This window comes from Aureobasidium namibiae (genome assembly GCF_000721765.1).
Source record: "Aureobasidium namibiae CBS 147.97 unplaced genomic scaffold scaffold_27, whole genome shotgun sequence".
Classification (NCBI taxonomy): Eukaryota; Fungi; Ascomycota; class Dothideomycetes; order Dothideales; family Saccotheciaceae; genus Aureobasidium; species Aureobasidium namibiae.
This window is the reverse complement of record NW_013581182.1, coordinates 175,879-197,655: the sequence shown is the minus strand read 5'-3', so window position 1 is coordinate 197,655 and position 21,777 is coordinate 175,879. Positions and strand designations below refer to the sequence as shown.

General features: G+C 51.8%; 10 protein-coding genes across 10 annotated transcripts; 4 read left to right on the top strand and 6 right to left on the bottom strand.

The window, feature by feature from the left end:
* Positions 1 to 621: 621 nt before the first annotated feature.
* Positions 622 to 2,057, top strand: M436DRAFT_68072 (uncharacterized protein; the record flags this gene model as incomplete). The annotated part of the gene is made up of 3 exons (XM_013567308.1): positions 622 to 940; positions 997 to 1,462; positions 1,526 to 2,057. 3 exons carry the CDS (start codon positions 622 to 624, stop codon positions 2,055 to 2,057), a joined length of 1,317 nt encoding a protein of 438 aa, XP_013422762.1.
* A 210-nt stretch (positions 2,058 to 2,267) lies between these two features.
* On the bottom strand, positions 2,268 to 3,200 carry M436DRAFT_58201 (Aldo/keto reductase; the record flags this gene model as incomplete). Its single annotated transcript, XM_013567281.1, has 1 exon — positions 2,268 to 3,200. The coding sequence occupies one exon, from the start codon at positions 3,198 to 3,200 to the stop codon at positions 2,268 to 2,270; it is 933 nt and encodes a 310-aa protein (XP_013422735.1).
* Positions 3,201 to 3,934: 734 nt separating this feature from the next.
* On the bottom strand, positions 3,935 to 4,769 carry M436DRAFT_86325 (uncharacterized protein; the record flags this gene model as incomplete). The annotated part of the gene is made up of 2 exons (XM_013567326.1): positions 3,935 to 4,557; positions 4,610 to 4,769. The coding sequence occupies 2 exons, from the start codon at positions 4,767 to 4,769 to the stop codon at positions 3,935 to 3,937; spliced, it is 783 nt and encodes a 260-aa protein (XP_013422780.1).
* A 1,396-nt stretch (positions 4,770 to 6,165) lies between these two features.
* Positions 6,166 to 7,166, bottom strand: M436DRAFT_68069 (NAD(P)-binding protein; the record flags this gene model as incomplete). Its single annotated transcript, XM_013567307.1, has 2 exons — positions 6,166 to 6,840; positions 6,891 to 7,166. The coding sequence occupies 2 exons, from the start codon at positions 7,164 to 7,166 to the stop codon at positions 6,166 to 6,168; spliced, it is 951 nt and encodes a 316-aa protein (XP_013422761.1).
* Positions 7,167 to 9,693: 2,527 nt separating this feature from the next.
* On the top strand, positions 9,694 to 10,543 carry M436DRAFT_32361 (uncharacterized protein; the record flags this gene model as incomplete). Its single annotated transcript, XM_013567248.1, has 2 exons — positions 9,694 to 10,069; positions 10,125 to 10,543. Coding segments are annotated over 2 exons (795 nt in total), but the record flags the coding sequence as incomplete, so codon positions are not given.
* A 1,205-nt stretch (positions 10,544 to 11,748) lies between these two features.
* M436DRAFT_68067 (short chain dehydrogenase/ reductase-like protein) lies at positions 11,749 to 12,790 on the bottom strand (the record flags this gene model as incomplete). Its single annotated transcript, XM_013567306.1, has 3 exons — positions 11,749 to 11,947; positions 11,998 to 12,203; positions 12,266 to 12,790. 3 exons carry the CDS (start codon positions 12,788 to 12,790, stop codon positions 11,749 to 11,751), a joined length of 930 nt encoding a protein of 309 aa, XP_013422760.1.
* A 1,869-nt stretch (positions 12,791 to 14,659) lies between these two features.
* On the top strand, positions 14,660 to 15,918 carry M436DRAFT_86321 (uncharacterized protein; the record flags this gene model as incomplete). The annotated part of the gene is made up of 6 exons (XM_013567325.1): positions 14,660 to 14,680; positions 14,739 to 14,963; positions 15,013 to 15,310; positions 15,490 to 15,654; positions 15,711 to 15,785; positions 15,839 to 15,918. The coding sequence occupies 6 exons, from the start codon at positions 14,660 to 14,662 to the stop codon at positions 15,916 to 15,918; spliced, it is 864 nt and encodes a 287-aa protein (XP_013422779.1).
* An 814-nt stretch (positions 15,919 to 16,732) lies between these two features.
* On the bottom strand, positions 16,733 to 17,563 carry M436DRAFT_58154 (chitin deacetylase-like protein; the record flags this gene model as incomplete). Its single annotated transcript, XM_013567272.1, has 2 exons — positions 16,733 to 16,800; positions 16,858 to 17,563. The coding sequence occupies 2 exons, from the start codon at positions 17,561 to 17,563 to the stop codon at positions 16,733 to 16,735; spliced, it is 774 nt and encodes a 257-aa protein (XP_013422726.1).
* A 967-nt stretch (positions 17,564 to 18,530) lies between these two features.
* M436DRAFT_11503 (uncharacterized protein) lies at positions 18,531 to 19,667 on the bottom strand (the record flags this gene model as incomplete). Its single annotated transcript, XM_013567244.1, has 1 exon — positions 18,531 to 19,667. A coding segment is annotated over one exon (1,137 nt), but the record flags the coding sequence as incomplete, so codon positions are not given.
* A 267-nt stretch (positions 19,668 to 19,934) lies between these two features.
* M436DRAFT_58243 (WD40 repeat-like protein) lies at positions 19,935 to 21,593 on the top strand (the record flags this gene model as incomplete). Its single annotated transcript, XM_013567290.1, has 2 exons — positions 19,935 to 19,982; positions 20,070 to 21,593. 2 exons carry the CDS (start codon positions 19,935 to 19,937, stop codon positions 21,591 to 21,593), a joined length of 1,572 nt encoding a protein of 523 aa, XP_013422744.1.
* Between the last annotated feature and the right edge of the window lie 184 nt (positions 21,594 to 21,777).

The following is a 21,777-nucleotide window of genomic DNA, read 5'->3' as shown; positions in this document are numbered from 1 at the left end:
TGCTGGGCAATGCTTGGCTAGAGTTGTCGGCCGCTCCCTGGCATCATGTAGCATGCATGTAGAGCTTCGGCTTGATTAGATATGTCCGAGCATAAGCATCATGGGTGGACGGGCACTGAGCTTGGATGCCGATGCTGTGCGACTCCCCCTCCGAGTCGAAGAAACGAGTGGTTTGTGCACGTAATGTACAGATTCGCTTGGCGTGGTCGGAGAAGCCGTTGGCCAAGCACCGAGCACCATTGCCCAAAAAGAGTTAGAGCGAGCGCCACCCATGTCGACGGTTCACCCTGATCCGAAAGGCGATGTGAGAACGATCACCACGCGAACTCATTTGCTGCTGGTTCGCCTAGAAAACATCGCACTTCTGGCGTCCGGACAGAGGATAATATCTGATTAGCTCATCGGTCTTGTAGTTGTGGTATGACTCTAGGAAGGTTGTCGTTGCCATCAGCGAATGCGAGGTGAAGCACGTTCTCGAAACTCTCTTTTGCTGCAAGCCGTGGCGCGTCGAGGGGAACAGAGTTTATGGGAGGATCATTTGGCAACAATAAATCTCGTGGCGTCCCCTGCGAGGTACGGAGGAACCTGCACATTCTCGCAACTGTGCCCTCCTTCGCTGACATGTCTGCCAAATCACAACTGATGTGGATCACCGACGTGGGTGATCCGCGCGCAAAGAGAGATGCCTCCACGCGCTCCTTGATCAAGAAGCATGTCATGAAAGACATAGGCAAATCCCGTCGTAGACCTCAAAGACGTGATTTGTCCATACGGAAACACGTTCTCTCGAGCGGTGCCGAGCCTGGTCGTTACACGTTCAAAGAGGTCAAAGATGACTCGGCGAGTTCCTCGCCCAGCGATGAAGACATCGGCAGAGTCGTCGATGTTTTACACTATCCTTTGCACAGCGACGCGACTAGACCGTCTCTGTTCAGCCGAAGTATTGCTAACATGCCCCAAACTTGCGGCACTTTCTTGCTGACAGCCTCTGTCCAGTGCGTCAGCATCCCTCGTTTGTTAATCAGGATTGCAACTTTCATGCTGAGATGTGGTGGGATCTGAGTCTGTTGGATCCCGCAGCCAAAAGTCAGATCGACTCGATGCTGGCTACCAAGTATGGATTTCTGATGTTGGAGCCTGGCATTCCCTTCGACCTCGATGGTCCGACTACGACGACCCTTCGCCTCGAAGCATTGCGGGCAACTCAAAGAGCTATCGAAGATCCTAGTAGATGCTATAGTATCGGCGTGATCACAGCTATTACAGCGAGTGTCTTTGAAGCAGTAAGTGGTCATGTCGTTCTTGCACTTCGCGAGTCCCAGCTGATATGGAGTCAGCACACACGAGGTGATGATGTGCAGGCTTTTTTACATCTTTGTGGGCTTCGCACTCTCCTCAATCATCGTCAAGGTGGACTGTCCTCTCTCCGAGCATATCCCAAATTATGGATAATGATTTCGATGTGAGTATGAGCCCTGCTTGTCAACATATGAGGCCGATGATTGATCAGCAACGCTTGTATCAGATGTGAGATTATCTGCGCAACCACTTGGGGCACTGTTCCGGAGCTCCCATTTCCAATGGACTACTTCCAAGAGCCTTTTCTCCGTCCTACTCGTCCTCCTTCTGAGTTCTCGAGTATGGTGGCTACAGCTTGGAGGTCCAAACAGCGCCAGACCAACATCACGACCAGAACTTACGACCACATGTCACACTATCCTAAACTTCTGAACAACGAAAGCTCGGAGGCCTATTCACTGCATCCAAGAACAATGATCACGATTTTCACGGGATTCAAGAAGTGGTTAAGCCTGCCTTGTGCATCCTTGGTGGAGAGCCAGGATCTGAGACTGAACTGCCTGCGGACTGTGGACAATCTTCTGGCTACCTCGTCAGCTTACGAAGACAAATGGTCATGTCAAACTTCGAGTACCAGAAGCTTGCCCTGGTCGGGGCAAGATGTGCTCAAGCTTATCATCCTTGTCGTCCGTTGTGGGAACGAGATGCACCCAATACTGAATTCAAAGCTCCCGAGTACCGAGGCAAATGTCGCTTGATTAGGGCGTAAGATACGCAAGAATTTTACCATTCAGTGACCTAGTGCTTTACACTTCGAAGATATGCGAATGCTCGGTGTGGGTGTTGGCCACGCTACCTATCATCAGGGTGGCCAATGGCCTCAGAGCTCCCAATTCACAGCCGACAACGGTCTCTCCTTCACGCTGCCACTCAATCGCCGTCCATCAATCTCAGTCTGGACGTTCGTATCAGACGCAGTACATCTCATCTTTTCCCGCAGCTCTGTACTGACGGCTGACTTCCGCAAAACACTCGACAACCGAGTCCGGGAGCGCAGCGCCCTCACATGCTGCCAAGTTCTGCTCCATCTGCGCTTCACTTGACGCGCCGAGGATGATACCGTCCGCTTCACCCAACGAAGAATGGTGCATCAGCCATCGAAGTGCTGCTTCACGCACAGTGACACCAGCCTTGTCGCAGGTATCTGTCAGTCTCTGCAACAACTCCAAAGACATGTCGTTGACGTAAATGGTTTGGAATACTTTCATCTGGTCCATGCGACCGCCTGCGGGAGGCATACGAAGCTGTTCCATTGGGCGCGAGAAGAAGCCTCCGCCAAGTGGACTATAAGCATAAAACGCTATGCCGTAGCCTCGCAAGACAGGCAGTAGTGCTGGCTCCATAGCACGAAGAAGAGGGTTGTACACGCCCTGGTATACCGAAGGGCTGACCCAACTATTCTTGTGGCAGATGTCCACTATCTGATGAACCTCGTCTGCGCGAAAGTTGCTGATACCAAAGCGATCAAATTTGCCCTCGGAATGGAGCTGGTTCATAGCTCGGCATGACTCGTCCAGTGGTGTTTGACGATCCGGACCATGGAAGTAGTACAGATCGAATTTTTGTTGCTTTGTCGCAGCGAGCGAGTCGTTACAAGCCCGGATGATGTTGTCGTAGGACAGCGATCCCGGCACAAATCCAGGCGCCTTTGTCGCCACGGTCAGGTTACAGGCTTCCACGGTTTCTCTGGTTGCACCAAGATGCTGCTCGCTCTGTCCATTGTTGTACACTCGAGCTGTGTCGAGCTCACGAATACCGTGTCTGCCAAGCAAAGTCAAGATGGCACGCAGCTGCTCTGGTTGGGACATGTGAACAGATCCAGAAGCCACAGAAGAGCCCATAAGGCCAGCAATCACTTTGACCATGGTGTCGATGTTGCGATGGGCTGAAAAGGACTGGTGAACTACGGACCTTTTAGCGCGACATCGATTCTGTGACTGTTGCTGTAGCTACCACCGAGTTTAGCCTGTCAACAGAGGCACCGGCCGAGATATAGCTTGGCGTGGCTGTGCTCTCCCAAGTCATCACATGTGCTCATGTGCTAGCGTTCATGACTCTAGATTTTCCTCCAAACACCACCCATGGAGGTGTAGAGCATAAATATACTTGGTAAAATGCACGATTCTTTCCAGAGGACATACGTCTCAAAGAGATCTGGCGTAATGTTGGTGCTTGATGAATCCTACTTTCTTTCTCGATGTTACTGTGAGTTCCTATGGCTACTCGTGTTACATTCCATCGCACACAGTTAGGTAGAACCAAGATCGGATCTAGAGGTTGACGTTACTGTGACTCAGAGACTGACATATCCACCACGGCCGCATCGGGTAATGTGTACTTGAATAGACATTGAAGGATAAAATGCACTTGAAGACATAAGTCAAGGGAATAAGGAGATTCAGCAAGATATAAGTTATATCAGAAGCAGCCTCATCATACTCATATCATACATCGCATCAAAGCTATACAATCTTTGTTCTTCCTGCGCAACAACGCACATCCATACATCTTCATCAGAGCGTACAATCCGGATCCCATCAAATCCTCAAAGTCTCATCAATCGCTCGATTCAACTCTAGGGCACCGACTTGCCAGCGTTCTCAAGAGTCTTCTCCTCGTAAGCACCAACTTGTGCACCGAGGTTCGCAGCATCAGAGGTTAGCTGGCCGTCAAGAGTATCGCCATTATCCTTCTCAATATCAGCAAGATCGTTCTGGTGAAGGGCTGAGAGAACATTGGCAGCTCCATTGGCAATCTTGTCGCCCTGACGCTTGACTCTGGGAATGGCTTTGCCGACACCCTCAAGTGTCGATTCTTCGGCAGTGCCGATTTGAGCACCAGCATCGGCGGCGGCTGAGGTGAGTTCACCATCGGCATTGTCTCCGACGTTCTTCTCGATGTCAGCCACAGGACCTAGCTTGGCAGCGGTGAGGACGTTGGCGAGTCCGTTGGCGATCTTGTCGCCTTGACGTTTGACCTTGGGTCCCTTGGGTGGTGGGGGTGCGGCACCTCCACTTCCTCCAGAGGTAGTAGTGGTGCTGGATGCAGTTCCGCCGAGAAGGGCAGCGGTGTTGTCTTCGGCATTCTCGACGCCATAGCCTACACCGTTGTCGGTGCTGCTGAGGACAGAGTTGCATGCAGCGCCCTCGCCAGCCAACTGACGGCGGCTTACTTTGTTAATGGCGTCTGCAGTGTTGTCTGTGAGAAGTAGGTTAGCTCAGTATATCAAGCCGGCTTGCAAGCCACGTACCCAAGGCATTTTCAACGCCATAGCCCACACCGTTATCGGTGCTGCTGAGAACAGAGTCGCAAGCAGCGCCCTCTCCAGCAAGCTGAGGGATGGGCGCTGCGACGGCAGTGAAGGCCTGGAAGGCGGCCAAGAAGAGGAGAGACTTGGTGATGGAAGGCATCTCGAATCAAATCACCGGGTGAAGGCGAGAGATGAGACTTTGAGAATGAGAGGGATGGATGTTGTCTTTGATGATGGTGCTTTGTGTGCTGGATGAGTATGATATTCTCGAGGGCGCGACTGACATTTATATCAGTCAGGCACAGAGAGTCCTGAACCCCATCCAGTCCGTATGCTCAGGCCAAGCTGCGGTATAGCATCATACTTGCTCCTACAGAAATATCATTCACGGGAAGTCTTGTAGGACGCTCCAGTGTGTTGACCATTTCTGGAGCGCGACGCTGCAGATCCAAGTACAATTTGGCTTTTGAGGCTTTCGAGGCTTTTTCATACTTCTCAGGAGGCCGGCCGAGAGTCTATCCCGAGGACGCCGCGGAGGACCATAGGCCCTGGGCATACTGTACGTGTGCCTGTGTGGGAAGAGACGGCTGACTCGCCATCATCGTATCTCAACAGAGTTACAGTAAACTCGAAAGTCTGCCGGCGGTGTTCGCCAGGACCTGCTGCATCAGACATCCGCATGGGATCCCCAATTCACCAGGCCACATGGTATTTGCTGATCAGCGTTATCGCAGCCGTCGCTTGCCGATGAGCTCTATAGAGCAGCATTTGCAAACACACCTGATCCCGAGGGACATAAGTGAGGAGTGGCAGTCGTGATGATGCGCAATTGGCACTGACGGCGTCTCGCTCTGTTGGGTTTGGCTTCATCGCGCACATACTGACATGCCTCGTCATTCGCCGCAGTTTTTACAATGTATACGATGGAGTGAGTCCTGATAACTTGTGGTGCGTATCGCAAGGTGAGATGAAGTCAGTGGCAGGCTCAGGTTGTTGAGCTGATGCAGCTGAACAACGTCAGCATGCAGGCTAGCCTCGAACGAAGGGGTGGAAGGGGTTCAATTTCTCCGCCGGATAGCGGGGTCTGACATGGGTCTGAACCGCCAAGGAAGCTTATACGAGAGTCAAGACATTGGTTGGTCCAGTCAAGCACAACCAAGCAAGTGCAAGATTTAGGGTTGGATCGAGGCGTCTGGATCTGGCTCGAGAGCCGCTATCTCGCACTGCGGTGCAAGAGAGTAATGCTCCTTCACAGCGCCTAACTTTTCCGCGCGGGTCGACAGGCCCAAAGCATCCAATGCACGTCGGCTCCTTTTCATAGTCTTGCTCGGCGTGCATCACTCCAGAATCTGACGTGCACTTCCATGGCCCTGGTTTGTTTGCTTTCTTCGCAATGACTGCGTACAGAAACGCGGACGGATCAGCGTCATATGCATGATAGAAGTGACAGAACGCCATCGCGTCATCACACAATTTACACCTAGGTGAGATAGCATCGAATGGTCTTTAAGCTCATGATGTACTGATCAGTATGACTTGCTTATCACAATACATATCTACAACTGGTCCTGCCACTTGTATGCTGGCTTGAAGCCGATCTCCTTCTTAGCCTTCTCAATAGAAAGCAGGGTATCGTTGGACCCTGAAGTAGCATTGTACTTGACGCCAGGGAAGGCCTTCTTGACAAGCTCGTCATTCGATTGTCTCATGCAGGTGTCCTCAGCAGCAATGAGGTACTGGTGATGACCTTTGGTCTTGCTGTCCAACGACTTGGAAACAGCCTGGCCACCATCTCTTGCGTCAATGTAACCCCAGCAGTTCCAGTAACGCTTCATCGGGTCATCCTGCCATGCCTCGAAAGTCTTGTACTCCTCCGGCAGCATGACGTTGCTGAATCTGAGCGAGATGATCTTGACTTCGGGGTCCCATCTTGCGTATTGCTCGGCCATGGTCTCGCCCATCAACTTGGACAGCGAATATGCTGACTCGGGTCTTCTTTCATGCTCTTCTGTGATGGGCAGCGACTCTGGCATATGAGGGTCGAAGGGAATACCAATCAGTGTTTCCGATGACGCAAGCACGACGTTCTTGATCTTGAGCTTGCGGCAGGCTTCGAGGACGTTATACGTGCTCATGGTGTTGGTGCGGAATTGTCTCGAGCTGTTGGTTTGTCCGGGAGAGGGGATGGCGGCCAAGTGGACGACGGCGTCGATACCGCTGTATGCCATGTCCTAAGTTTTGTCAGTCGGTTGGATCGCGACACGCGGGATGGTCAACTCACAGTCGTCAGGAATGTCTCCAAGACAGCACCCATATCCTCCAAGTCGATCTCGACCAGGCGGTAGGCGCCACCGAGACCCGACTTGCCATCCTCGCTGATACCAGGAGGGCGACGAGTATCGACTGAGATGACCTCCCAGCCCTCGTCGGCAAGGTATCTGACTGTTGAACGACCGAGCTTGCCACTACCACCTGTGACGATGACTCTGCGCTTGTTCTCGCCTCTCTTTGCTTCGCCGAGGGCGAGCTTGTCGGTGAATGATGCTTGAGGACTCATGATGAAGTTCAGGTTGATTGCGATGTCGCGACGAGCAAACGATGCGCCAGTCTCTCACCATATAAGTCTCTCAGGAAAACTCATCAGCGGCAAGAAGACCGATGCTTATGTCATTAACGCTTTTCTCAATCCCCAGCCGCTCTGCGGTTTCGGTAGATGGACTCGGTGTAGCTTCCAGCGACCCAATCATGTCGCAACAGTGGCATTCGTTGTGTGGGGGCCTCCTCCGCCGCCCGCATGTATGACCCGCATCTCCACAAATTTCTCTTTATCCGGTGATCGCTTGGCTCTAGCTTGACAAGATACGCGGGTCGGTGGGTCTATTATTCTGCACTTCGAAAAGCGTCGCTGGTGTCTATCCTTAAAGGGTTTGATAAACCGCCTGTCCACGCTGATGCCTGCAGACGCTATGAATCGAAAACATCGTGTTGCGGAGATATGGACAATCAGACACAGGATCGAAGACCAAGCAAGAGTTATACCAAAGAGCTATGCACAGACCACTTCAGCTTGGTGTCGTTATCACCCTGTATCCTTGTGTTCGTGTTTGTCGTCGTCAACAGTTTGATCCTATGAAGAGATTGAAAGCAGTAAGCGATGCCTACAACATCGGAACGTGATCTGCATCTTACACAAACGCGTCAAACGCGTGGGAGGGTTAACGAGCATGAAGTTCGATATTCGCGGATGGTTTCTAAATTCTCAACACGATTTGTTTGTTTTGACACTGTGCTCCGTATGATTGACTCTATCCATGTGTTTGTCTTTCTATCTTACAATACTCTGCCTCTAAGCACGCCGTCTCTTGGCTTAAGAGCACATCATATGGAAGAAGGTGACAATCCTCGCAGAAGGCCCAGTCCCGACCTCGCTGCTAGCAATTGACACAAGTCTGGTAGAACGCCAAAATTCTTGGGTCGTCATGATTGGGCCGTCATGATTAGATTGTCATGATCACCACCAAGCACACATCACTTTACCTCCGAAGATCATGATCCCGCGGACACCGAGAACCCCGATGATCTGGGCGACCCCAACAACTCTAGAACTCCTTGTACAAAGCAGTCGGCTGTCATGGAACGCATCGTCATCAAGATCGATCTGTCCAGGTCTCTCGTTTCGACTGTATACTGACATTGAGCGTGCCCGTAGGCTGGATCGCTCGACACTCGATTGCATACGTCGATCCAGACGAAAACGTGGCATCTTTAGCCAGCCTTAGGCTTTCCAGGCTCAGTTGAGCCTCCTTCCGAACGTGTCAAATACGCGAATGAAGATGCGCTGCAGGTCTATGTTTCGAACTCTCGTCAGCATACGTACGAAGCGGTGCGCTATGTTTTTGAGACTCGACGTTGATCTACACTTATCTTTCCTTCTGGAGCATGCCGACGAGCAGCGCGCGTGCCGTGGACCGAGTACGAGATACCAGAACGCTGACATGATCGATCCCTTCTCGAACTGTTTCTCCCACAACATCACAATCAGTCATCTTATGAGCACGACATCTGCTTGAGATCCAGACTGACAATCAACTCTGCGAGTTATTGTGCTTGCCCACGGTCGGCATTTTGGTTTCTCAAACCACAACTTCAACGCTGTCTGGTCTCGGCATATTGCCACGTTTAGCCCGGCTGAAATTGTTTAACCCGTTATCAACGTCCTCTAGTCTTTCGGTGATGTGGTCTCACCCAACCTGCTTTCGTCAGCAATATTCAATGCTTTCTTCAGAAACAGCACCGGAATTCTTGGTAGGATCTTGTGTCCGATGTGCAATAGGTAGGGCATCTAAGGCGGTCGCATCTAGTGGTTTGCGTTTATCTATTGCGCCAGCAAATGTACTGGTCGCTGTTATATATGTCTCTGACAGTCCATGCCAGGTCGAACGACCGCGACATGTCGGTAATCCAATAGTCGCGCGCTCCCAATTCGTCGTCTTTGTCTCAAATCCTTCGCAAACTCTTCCCCTTGCACCGCCAAAATCCATCTACCACGAAGCACTTCCTCGGCTCTTTGGTCGAGACGTTGCTCTGTTTGGCTTTTCCCATCGCTTGCTGACCGGATTTGAAACTTCTTCGTCTGTTCCCTGTTAAGTTCTGGGTGTGGGACACAAACGACATCAGGCTCTCTGAAATCTCGTCTGCGGCTGCCTGACATCAGCAAAATCATTGAATGCTTCGCTTGGTAGGATCAGTATACGCGAACGTGGCTCAAGCCACATACATACCCTTGTCGTTCTTGGACCAGGTTCTGGGAAACCGTCCGGGGTCGTACCAAACACATATAGCTGGGCCCAGACACCTCGCACCTGAACCTGTCATATCGCTTCTTTCCTGTCCTTACAATCGAACCTTTGAAGATATCTACAACACTCCTTTGCTTTAACTACAAATCACCGGTACTGGTCTGAACATAAACTCGGTCTCACTTACATCTTTGATGTCCAACACAGTCACTGCCCAGTATCATGGATAGGCTGCACGGTATGCTACCGTGTCGCGAAGTCTCGATCCACAGCAAGGAGTACCTGGAAGAAGACATATCGTCGACGATCCTAGGTGCCACTGGCTTCTTCTGTTTCCTCTCACTCATCGTTGTAGCCCTACGATTGTATGCACGTGCTTTCATCGTGCGGCGCTTGGGTTGGGAGGATCTTCTGATTCTCATCACCGCCTTCTTCGTGCTGGGTTGTTGGATCTGCTTCATTGGCGAGTCCAAGACTGGAGTTCTTGGTCGGCACATGGCCTCTGTGACGATACCGCAATTCGAGCTCTTCTTATTGTGGACATTCCCGCATCAACTCTTTCTCATGCTCGGTGTCGGCACATTCAAATGCAGCGTTGGTTTCTTTCTTATCCGAGTCGGGCGTAGTCGGTGGCAGCGGCGGGCTTTGTACGGGTTGATGGGTGAGTCGGAGTCGTATTGAAGCGGTCTATGATCAGTGTTGACTGACCGATGCAGTGTTCATGGCCGTGTGTTCTCTAGTTTACGCCTCAACTCTTTTCTGGTCCTGCATTCCCCTTCGAGCGAATTGGCATTTCGACGAACAAAAAGATGCAAAGATGATCTCGACCAGAGTCTGGAAGGGTCTCGCTTTCTGGAACAGCCTGATGAACATGCTGACGGACGGTATTCTCGCGCTATGGCCCATGCCGATTGTACTGAGGATGAAGGTCTCCACCTTCAAGAAGGTCTCTCTCGGTGTCGCTTTGAGTCTAGGTTGGTTGGCAGTCGTTTGTGGAGCTATCAAGACATGGGCCATGTGGGACTACTTCACCGCCGAGGACAAATACTTCAAGGATACGTACTTCTTCTGGAGCTTCCTCGAGATCAGCGTAGGATCTATTGCGGCATCGGTCCCTCTCTTGCAACCTCTTGTCTACAGAATCCGTCGCTCTTCGTCATCGAAGAGTGACAGCGGAAGGGTTGTCTTGGTGGCATTACCAGCCACTACACCAGCGCAACCGGCCCGCGCGCTTGTCCGTCGGCCGGTCATCACATGGACGGGCATGGGTTTTACTTCGTATCAAGGGGAAGATGATGATTCCAAATGGGACAGTCCAGGGCAGAGTGGTTCGAGTACGCGGATGGACATGGAGCGGTCGGACAGCGGGACGATGTTTGTAGGATACGAGGGTTCGAAAGCGTTCGTTTCTAGAGCGACTGTATAGATGAGCGATATATAACGACTGAAATGACCAAAAGTATTCGTGACGCGCTGCGAGGCGGACAAGCCCGGCGCGTGCGACTGAAGTGACGGATGCGCTTGGCCATGACAATGTCTATTGCCGATGTTCGTCTTCTGCAGCCAGACCGCAAGTCGTGTCATCCTGCAGGCCCGATCACGTTGGCCAGTACCCCATTATGAGTGGTGGTCAGGCTTCGAGTTGTAGTTCCCGACTGCGACCGAGGAGCAACAAGAGACCCATCGCCGCATGCCGACGTTTCTCCGCGTCCTCGTCCAACAGATCCGTAGATACCGGTACTCAATCTTCTCAGTCATAGAGCAACGAGACTCGGTCACCTCTGTGACAAGACTAGTCGCTCGCTGCCGCTATCTCGAAATCCGACGTCCTTCTCAGTTCTCATGTCGACATTGCCTAGCCACACTACACGCTCAACTTGACATCCGGTCCGACGCGTTTCCATGGCTGTACTTGAGCAAGTCTAAATCATTTGGACGATACTGTCACGTCACAGCTCAATACCCAGAACCAAGATGGGCCGTAGAAGAGGAGGTTAACATGCATACTGGGCACATTGCGGAGCTATCATCTCTGCTTGAGCCGCCAGGCAAATATGTCTTCGACAGGCGGGTCAATAATATGCCTCGGTCAACGGATGTTACGAGACTATATTTGGGAGTCTGACGGCCGCGCGCTCGTCGCTATACGGCTTGACTCACAGACAACGGGTTGGGTTCTGCTCAGAAGAAGACTCTCAGACCCCCGCTTTCCTGCAATCGGATGGTCACGGCATACACATAGATCCGAACGAGAGGTAGAGTGGATAATCATGAATTCGTTAAGATACATCATTGCAACATCTCAAGACATGGACAGTCAACAACGTCAGACCTTAACGTTTAACCTTGCATCTCGATACCACCGGTACCGTGGATGCACTCGCCAGTGAAGTACGAGCCAAGAGGCGAGGCCAGTTGAATGTAGGCAGTGGCGATCTCAATGGGCATACCAGTTCTGTCCATGGGAGCCATGCCCTTGCCGACGTTCTTCATGCCCTCGGCAGGTACATTGGCAGTGGCGGGTTGGAGAGGAGTCCAGCTATGATTGTGTTAGGGAATAATCTGGTAGTGGGTGGTGGAATGGCTTACATGATTCCGGGTGCAACAGCGTTGATTCTGATGCCTCTAGGTGCCTGCTGCTTTGCGAGTGCGCGGGTGAAGGTGACAATGGCGCCTTTGGTGGAGCTGTAGTCGACCTTTGTAGCGTCACCCATGTATGCGAGGACGGACGCCGAGTTGACAATGTTGTCGCCACGCTTCATGTGCTGGAGAGCGTACTTGCTCATGGCCATCATCTGTGGTGGAGGTGGTCAGCATTTATATCGAGCAAGACGAGTTCGTGTTTCCAATAACGTACCTGGATGATGTTGGTCTGGAAAGTCTTGGTGACGACTGAGATGTCAATCTCTCTGTGGTCCTCGCAAGACTCTTGCATGGACGCGTTGTTGACAAGAACATTGAGCTTGCCGAAGACCTTGATGTGCTCCTCGATGGCAGCCTTGCAGTTGGCCTCCTCCTTGAGGTCGTATGCCATACCGTGACCCTTGCGGCCAGCCTTCTCAATCTGCTTGATGGTCCACTTTGCGTCCTCCTCTTCCTCGGGCAGGTACAGAATTGAGACATCGGCACCTTCTCTTGCCATGAGGATAGCAACCGAACGACCAATACCGCTGTCACCGCCGGTGATCAAGACAGCCTTATCCTGGAGAAGACCTCTGCCTTCATACTCCTTGAGATAAGGCTTGCCGTTGTCGTCCCAGAACTCGAGCTGTGTCCAGTTGGCCTGCTCCTTCATATCCTTGTCAAGACCGGGACCGCCCTGCTGGTCTTGGGCGGAAATTTGCCATGTGTAGGCGGTAACGGGACCTTCTTGCTCAGACATTATGATTTTTGTGTGTTTGGAAAAAGTTGCAAAGTGTGTATAAAGAAGGAAAAGCTGAAGAAACAAGAGAGAGGGGCATAGTCAAAGTACAGCGAGAGTGGATACTTCGCATACATGAGCTCACAGAGCTGGTAATGCATGACATCACAGTTCAGTGTTGAGGCTCAATCCTCGCCGCGGGGCATGAGAGTAATTTTAGCCGGGATCAGCTTCGATCGAACTTCGATCGTCCTTGAGCCTCCTGTTGGCAACATCCTCGCAGCCACACCCCTTGACTTTTCTTGTCTGTGATGGTACTCGTGATGATCTGGTTCGCAGAGATAGTCCCATGGACGAGGAGGCAAACTCGATCATCCGCCACGCGGATCCCACCACAGTGCGATCACTGAACGTGACTGGAGGCCAGTGGAAGACTCTTGATCACTCGTCAGACAGCAGACTGACATTGCAGCGGCTGTTTGAAACACCTGTATACTCGATTAGCTCTACAAACATGGGTAGCGACCTGGGCGAAGCTCTTCCGACAAAAGCTTTGGCTTGTTTTTGGTGTTCGCGTCAACACGATTGAGTACTGCCACTTGAGATCTACGCTTCTACTTTCTCCAAACCTGCCCGTGTGCAGTGTTTATTGACTCGACAGCCATAGTCCAGGAAGGCTAAGACCTCGTGTCTATGCCTTTGGTCAAAATCCCATACACCAACATATTTCTGATTGAAGGTTCACTGCCATTGGACAGAAAGCACCGGAAATTGCTGACGACGACACACAAGCTAGGTATTGCAATCTGTTGAGAGGGTTTCCTGGTTGGTAAATCCTCAAAGGTACCATCTTCAGAAACGAGACTGCTCAGACCCTCATATATTCAGCGCTCGATTGCGTGGGGTTGTTCTGACGATCCCGGAGAGGTTGCCGGGACACACCTAGACCACCAGGATCATGCACCGATCCTATAAGCGTCGATCTTGTATACCGAGTCCTCGATGTCCATCCCAATGCGAACATAGGAACGTTTTTGACGGTCCTCGAAACGAAACCGAGGTCGAGCTGATCTTGCGACCGTTGAGGCTCTGCGTCAGTCTCACTCATCGGCGCGCCCGACAAAAGGTCCACTACGGCTGGACGTCGTTGCACCGACATGATAATCATTTCAGCTCAAATCAGCCGCCGAAAGTTCTTTTTCCATCATCACATTCGGTCGTTTGAACGCCTTCATCGGACTGCTGTCTTGTTTGCAGCGCTCTTGCAGACATTGCCATCAGAGAGAGCGCAGGATATACTTCTCGGTCCGGATCAGCGTCGTCCGATCGCGGACTGACGGTAGAGGCAGCAGGACATGAATCAGGTCCTCCTTGGTACCTCGTCCTCTGCTGAACTCACTCGCAAAACCAAGCCACTTGCTGGAGAACAAGCCGACGGCTCATAAGCCAAAAATCTACCGCACGCTGTGGCTGCGTTTCAATGTTCCAACGGTCTGCTCTGGCCGCTCAGCTAGCGACTCATGACTTGACTTCCAACCAAGTTATTGGATCTAGAAATGTCTGGCATGTCATTGCGACGACAGATCAGGCAAAGACTGCCCGTTCAGTCTCAAAGCAAGTCGCAATCTCCAATATACTGCCCATTGAGATACGGATAGACGAGCTGTCAACCAGCCGTGTCTCTCCATCGTCGCTTTAGTTTTTGGATTTACTTCTTGTTCGGGATTCGTGAATAAGGGCTTAACTCATGCAGGGTCAAAAAACGTAGAACTGCATTGACCAGGAACATGAGCCGGGTACTTGGAGTTTCCTCGTGGCAGTAGGATTTAGGTCCACATCTCCCCGACTTCTTGACCGACCTTCTTCCTCGGTTTGGTTCGACCGTGATCGATGGAGTTCAGCACTGCAATTGTAAGTCAGATAGGCTCTCTCCTACCACGTACTGTATGCTGATCGGTTGTTGTTCCAGATCGCTCAAGTGGTACTACTCGCGGTGACACTTTCGATAACTCTTCTGCGATGTTTTGTTCGTCTTAGAATCGAGGCACGCGCTCTCACCTTGTCTGACTACTTGGTGTGGGTGGGCTATGCATTCACAGTCGCCTTTGTGGTCTGTCAAGGTGTTGCTTTGAATGCTGCAAGGACGCATCCGTTAGTCGACGATACTTACACCGACTCTGTCGTCTATCTCAAGGTGTGTTTCGTATCGATGCGTCGGCTAGCACAGAGCTGATCATATACAGGCTGTCTACGCGTCATGCTTCTTCTTCGACATCGGGTTGTTCATGCCCAAAGCGTCGATCACAGCCTTTTACTGGTGGCTTATACCGAGGATGTTCAGAAGTCTGAGATTCATGCTATGCGTCGTCACTGTCTATCTCGTCCTCGCAGCGGTCGGCTCTGTCTGTCTCGACCTCTTTATTTGTTTCCCTGTTCATTATAACTGGTCGCTGGACTATGAAAAGCAAGGTCAATCAATCTGGAATTCATGGAACGACTTCTGGATCAACTGGATGCTGAACTTTTCAGCAGATGTTTTCTGTACGTTTACCTGTTCTCACATCCTCTGTGTGTTGGTCTGTGTCACATGTGGGTAATCAGGCTGTGGTCTCAAACTGGCATTGCGTGTCTATGATACCCAGGTGAAACCACTTTGGCAAGAAACCAGTCACAATTCCATATGCATCTGCGGGATCAAACTTCATACTGACGTGCTGTAGTATTTTTCATTCCCTTCTTCATCATCAAATCACTCAAGCTTCGCCAGAGACAGAAGTTTGGTCTTATTGGTGTCTTCTCGCTCGGCTTGATCACCATGGCCATCAGTTTCGCTCGTTTCATGATCTACACTGTCTCGAACTACGACTTGGGCGACAACGATGGAGGTAACTTCGTCTATCTTACTCTATTCTCCGAGACCACAGTACTGATGTTACAACAGCTGTCATGTGCACCGCGGAGATGTGCACGTCCCTCATCGTCGCCTCCCTTCCCGGCCTCAAAGTGCTCATCACCCGTACAATTGCAAACCACTCGTCCTCGCGCTCCGGAACTGACGGCTACAACAAGTCGTCGGATACACCGCACAGCAGCCGTATCGCGAAGATCTCGGCTCGCCTGTCACGTCCATTACGACGAACTTCTCTTGATGACGCTGGGTTTGAGTTGATCACAGTGTCTCCCTCGGGAAAGCAGCAAAACCTGAAACAAGCCCCGTCGGTGGGGAGTATGAATCTGGATGAAACGCAGATTACGGTCAAGCATGACTTTTCTATCGAGCATGGGGTGGACAGTAAGAGGGGGTCATACCAGAACACGCAAAGTTTGCCCTTTGTATAGTACATGGGCAACAGACCGATTCTCAGCTACGTGACGCTGCTTCTACTTCAACGGACCCCAGATCTCGTAATGCCCAAACGTGGGAAGCAATCTCATCACCCATCCGGATCGCCAGTCATCATAGTCCCAACCAGAGAGCCAGAGTAGACGCTTAGTGCTGCCGCCTAGGAGACCTGCTTCATGACCACTGAACGAGAGCCTAGCTGTACTGCTCAGTCTGTACGTCACTTACATCCTCTGTGGTGATCTGCAGCTCTAGTGCGAACAACATTCTATCGGTACCATCATCGTTGGCCCAAAATCCGCAGTGGATATTCCTGACTTGGTTCTTACAAAAACAGCTTCGAGTGGTACTATGTGATCAAAACCGACTTGTCTCTGGTTCCTCGGGTCGGCTGGTCAATAGGCACAGCTGGAAGTAGAAGAAGCACTGCTCTACAACTCCATCAATCATATTCGCGCTGGAAGAGGGTCACAGCACGATCGCGGTTTGGATGAATGACGTCTTTGATGCTATCTCGATAGTTTTCTTGCTTTGAGGATGCAGTAGCTCCTCTGTCTGGAACCCTGAGCTCGCTGCCTTGATCCACACTATGTCGATTGTTGAGACCAGGCTCGCTCGCACTAGCACGTCTGAGAACCACCACCAGTTCCCTTTGCATAAGCACCACTTGTGTCACCAAGACACTCCGCTATCAACAACGTTAGCTTATTTCTCACAAATCATGACTCCTGAACTCGACACATACCAACCGTAACCATCTTCAAATTATTTTCCTTGGCCCACTTGATCAGTCTAGGCACCAAATCCCTGACAGTGCTCGCATAAGTCTCATGCAACAGCGAAATATGTCCCTTGCCATCCGAAGTACTAGGTCCGGCACTGCGGAACTTCTGCTCAGATGCAGAAGCCGAAAGCCCATTCCAGTCTTGTGAATCCACGCTATCGGTGATCATTTTGTAGCCAAGATTCCTCATAGCAGTAGGCACATTGCCACCGGTCTTAAGGTAAGGAGGACGCATGTAAGTGGGCTTGACGCCGATGATGTTGACGAGTGCGGTTTCAAGCTTCTGCATCTCGGTGGTGAGTTGAGCTACACTCATGCTATCCAACGTCTGCGGGTGTGTCCAGGTGTGCGAGGCAACTTGGTGGCCAGCAGCGTAGGCAGCCTTTACAGCGGAAGCGCGGTTGTAAATGCAGCCGTAAAGGGTGCCGGTGAAGAAGAAGGTGGCCTTTGCTCCAGCGGCGTTCAATGTCTTGATGAGTTCTTCGGTGTATTGGCCGGGTCCGTCGTCGAAGGCAAGGGCAAAGACACCGGGTTTGCTGCACTTGGAGTAGACGATACCCGCGGCTGGACTGCTTTGTCTGGACTCGATGAAAGGAGAAGGTATTGCCGATGCAGTGGCCATGCCGCTGATGGCGAGAATAGCAGGAAGAAGAGAGGAGAAGTGCATCTTTGCTGATTAGAGAACGAAGGCACCTGTCGAGTCGATTTTGAAGTAAGATGTCTTCATTTCACGAGAGTTGAACACCATCTTTATATGCAGGTTCTTTCAATTCGAAGCTCTCCACCTCGTCTATTCGGTGATACAGACCATCAGTGCCACAAACGCATGTTCAGTGTCGAATTGATGCCGTCCAAAGCTGTATAGGCTAATCTCAATACCAAGAGTTTCGGAGGACGCTTGGCGTTTCAGCACTGGTATAAGCGATTGATATAGTGCACTTTAGAGTGTATACCAAGACAAGTCCGCTGCTTGGCAGTTGATCAAACGCTCCTTTCTCCGCAGAGCAGATTTGCCTGTTCTCATTTCGCCTGCAACGATGTGGTGCTTTGCCTGAAATATTGGTATCCTTCTTGGCGAAAGCGCAGAAGGTCTCGTGGTGGAACGTCTTCGACAAACCAGGATTCGGCCGTAGGATAATCAAGAATGGAGGACCTCTTATGGTATCTTGCGTTTTAGGATGGTATGTGGCTGCTCTGGACATCATCTGGCCTCCGGATTATCCGCTTCGGGCACTCTTGCCTGAAGCACATGATCCCGGTCCTTGGGAGGGCGAACTCAAAGCACCAGTTTGCGCTACTCATTTGCTGATGCCTCGTCAACTCGAACGCTTGCAATGAAAGAGCGAAGGAATGGCTACTGAGCTGAGGATACTGTGTCGACTGCCGTTGGAACACTCTGAGGTTTCGAGATTCCCCGTACCATATCCCAAACTGCGTGTCCGTATGTGGTGGCAGCAGCATCTTCTAGCGCTCCGAAGAACCAAAACTCTAGACAATCTTGATATACGCGGACGAACGGAAGATAGAGAAAGGTAAGGAGAGAAAGGAAGCAAGTGGTTCGTAACGTCGTTTTGTATTGAGCAAGACTCGAGAGAGAAGACGAAAGATGGAGCTTACTTCTTCTGCATGCCAGCAGCCTGGACGTACTTGGCGAAGCTCATATCCTCACCAGACGTGACATTACTGCCTGCAGCCAGAGCTTGTTGGTATCGTTGTTGAAGACCTTCTTGACTGATGTCCTCGTCTTCGTCTCTTTCGATCAGACCGTCGTTGTCTTCATCTTCCTCCTCGGCTTCCGAGACGGTTTCGGGCTCGTCTTTGGGTGTCCGTGACTTGTTTCCTCCGACACGCATATCCTTCATCATCCTTGCGACTTCCTTTTCACGGTTGGCCTCCTTTTCCTTTTCGCGTTGTTCTCTTCGGCGGTCGAGGTCTGCTTTGTAGTCATTGTTGAACTCTACTCTCTTCTCTTCGACAGCCTCGAAGAAGGCGTCAATACCAGCACCGGTCATACTGCTCACACCGACGACACTGAGGTTGTTGTAGAACTCTTCGAGCACGAGACTCATGCTGTTGAGCAGCGAACCCATGTAGCCCGATCCGCCTGCGCCAGTCTCGGCCTCTTCCTCTTCCTCTTTGCGCAATGCTTCCTGGAAAGACTCGAAATCGCGCATCCAGTCAATTGCTTCTTCTTCTGACTTGACGTCGTTCTTGTTGAAGACGAGGATCATAGGCAGACGGGTCTTGTACATGATGGAGATGGCGTAGAGCATGTTTGACATGAAGGTCGAGGTCGAGGCGGTGGTACGCGGTGTGTCGATGACATAGGCGAGGACGGTGGGGAATGACGAGGCGAGCGAAGACAGCAGGATGCTTCCACTGGCGGACCAGACAAAGACCTCGATCTGGCCCGGCGTGTCGACCAGAACGTGCTTGGGGACTGTGTCTTCCTTTCCCTTGTCTTGACTTTCAGGTAGACAGCGCTTCTCCAAGATGCCGAGAACTTGGTCTATCTTTGTTGCAAACAGGTTCAAGGATGTGAGGATGCCGCCGTTGGGGCCGAGGTTGTATTGCTTCATGACCTCGCGGTAGTTGACCGAGTCGCGGATGTCAATGTTGGAGTCGAAGGGGACTTTGCGCACGGCGGGATCGAGATTGAGGACGTAGGGAGGGGTTTGCTTCGAGTGCAGGTGCGAGTTGATGCGCTGCATGAAAGTTGTCTTGCCGCTGCCTGCCATGCCGACACAGACGATCGTCACGGGCGGTTGCGCGCCTGCCGCTGCGGTCGTTGCTGGTGGTGATTCCATTGTGTGTTCGGGTTGGTGGCCAGACGTGGAAGGCGCGACTGAATGTTTGTGTATGCAAGTGGAAGGAGCGACGAACTTTTGAATGACGAAAAACATCATTGATGGCAGGCGCGCACGGTCCATCCGGAATTGCTGCCCGCCGCTCTTTCCACTTTTGATGCGCAATCCACCACCACTCTTTCTCGTAGACCAACACCAACTTTGAGCAAAACATCAGAGTGTACCGCCATCATGTCGATACACCCATCGCGACAGGCCTATGTTGAGGAGGACAAAGAGGTAAGACGTCTCGTATCCGACAGGCACCTGCGCATGTTCACAAAAGTTCCCAGCTCCCGACCTCGACTGACACAGACCTCGATCCAGGATGCTGAAATGACCTATGACCTCTCCAATGTCCCTCTTGATACCGACTACTACATGCCCTCAGCCGGCGGCGGCTCAGAAAAGGCCGCCGATGTCATCGCCCAATTCAACCGCAAGCGCAAAGCGAACGCCATCGCTGTTCCCACCGACGATGTGCGAGTCCGCGCAAGACTACGAGAGATCGGTGAACCCATCACTCTGTTTGGAGAGCGACCCGAAGATCGTCGCGACCGCCTACGAGAACTGCTCTACGCCAAACAAGAAGCCACTGGAGAGGATGTCGCCATGGATGTTGATGAAGACGAAGAAGACGAGGAAGAGCAAGAATTTTACACAGAGGGTGTTGACGAGCTGCTCGAGGCGCGCAAGGATATCGCTCGCTTCTCTCTGCCCAGAACACAGCAGCGCGTCCACTTCCAACGACTCGAGTCTGCCATCCCTCTACAACGGCACGTCGACCACCGCAACTACGTCAAGGATAAACTGTCGGGCTTTGAGCTGTTTGGTTCACAAATCGCCGGAGAGCGACCTGTGAGCATGGCTCGTTTCTCGCCTAATGGCCAGATGATTGCAGCTGGAAACTGGGGAGGTTCCATCAAGCTGTTGGGTGTACCGAATCTGGAAGAGAAGGCCGTCCTTCGCGGTCACACTGCCCAAGTCAGTGGTATCTCGTGGTTCCCTGGCTCCACCTTGGACGGCACCACCGTGTCTGAAGGATCTCTCAATATGGCATCTGGTGGTGGAGAAGGCAACATCCATCTCTGGTCGCTCAATCAAGACACTCCCATCTCGACGCTATCCGGTCATACTGGCAGAGTCTGCCGTACTGAGTTCCACCCCTCAGGGAAATACCTCGCTTCGGCCTCATACGACACCACATGGCGATTATGGGACGTTGAGACTACCACCGAGCTGCTCCTTCAGGAAGGCCACTCGCACGAGGCGTATACTGTCGCCTTCAACACGGATGGATCTCTCCTTGCCAGTGCCGGTCTCGACAGCATCGCCTGCCTGTGGGACTTGCGCAGCGGTCGTCGCGTTCTCTACCTCGAAAGTCACATTGCGCCAATCTACGGCCTTGACTGGAGTCCCGATGGTTACCGCGTCATGACTGGTTCGGGCGACGGTTTCGCAAAATGCTGGGACATTCGTGCTATGAAAGAAACGGCATCGATAGGTGCCCACAAGGGCGGTGTGACTGATCTCCGTTGGTTCAAGGGTACAGACAGCCCGCTGAGCCGCAAGCCTATAGACAATACACAAGACTTCAGTCCAAAGAAGAGCGGCACTTTCTTCGTCAGTGCTGGCTTCGACAGAAACGTCAAGATCTTCTCGGCCGACGACTGGGCTCTGTGCAAGAGTCTGAGCGGCCACTCCGGTCATGTGCTCTCTACGGATGTAACCAGCGACGCCAAGTGGATCGTCAGTTCGAGTTACGACCGCACCGTCAAGCTATGGGCAAGAGACGACATGCAGGGCCTGTACGACAATGACACCTCGACCGGCATGGATACGAGTACGTAGAGAAGCTATGCCAAATCTAAAATATCACGAACAGAAAATCAAGCTATCGAGCTGCATATAGCATCGACGCCAGACTCACGGACACCGACTATGCCCAGAACATCTGCACTGCACAGTGATCATCGACGTAGTATCTAGGCTATACCCGGCCCACTCGGCTTTCTGGCTTTTTGATACTCAATGC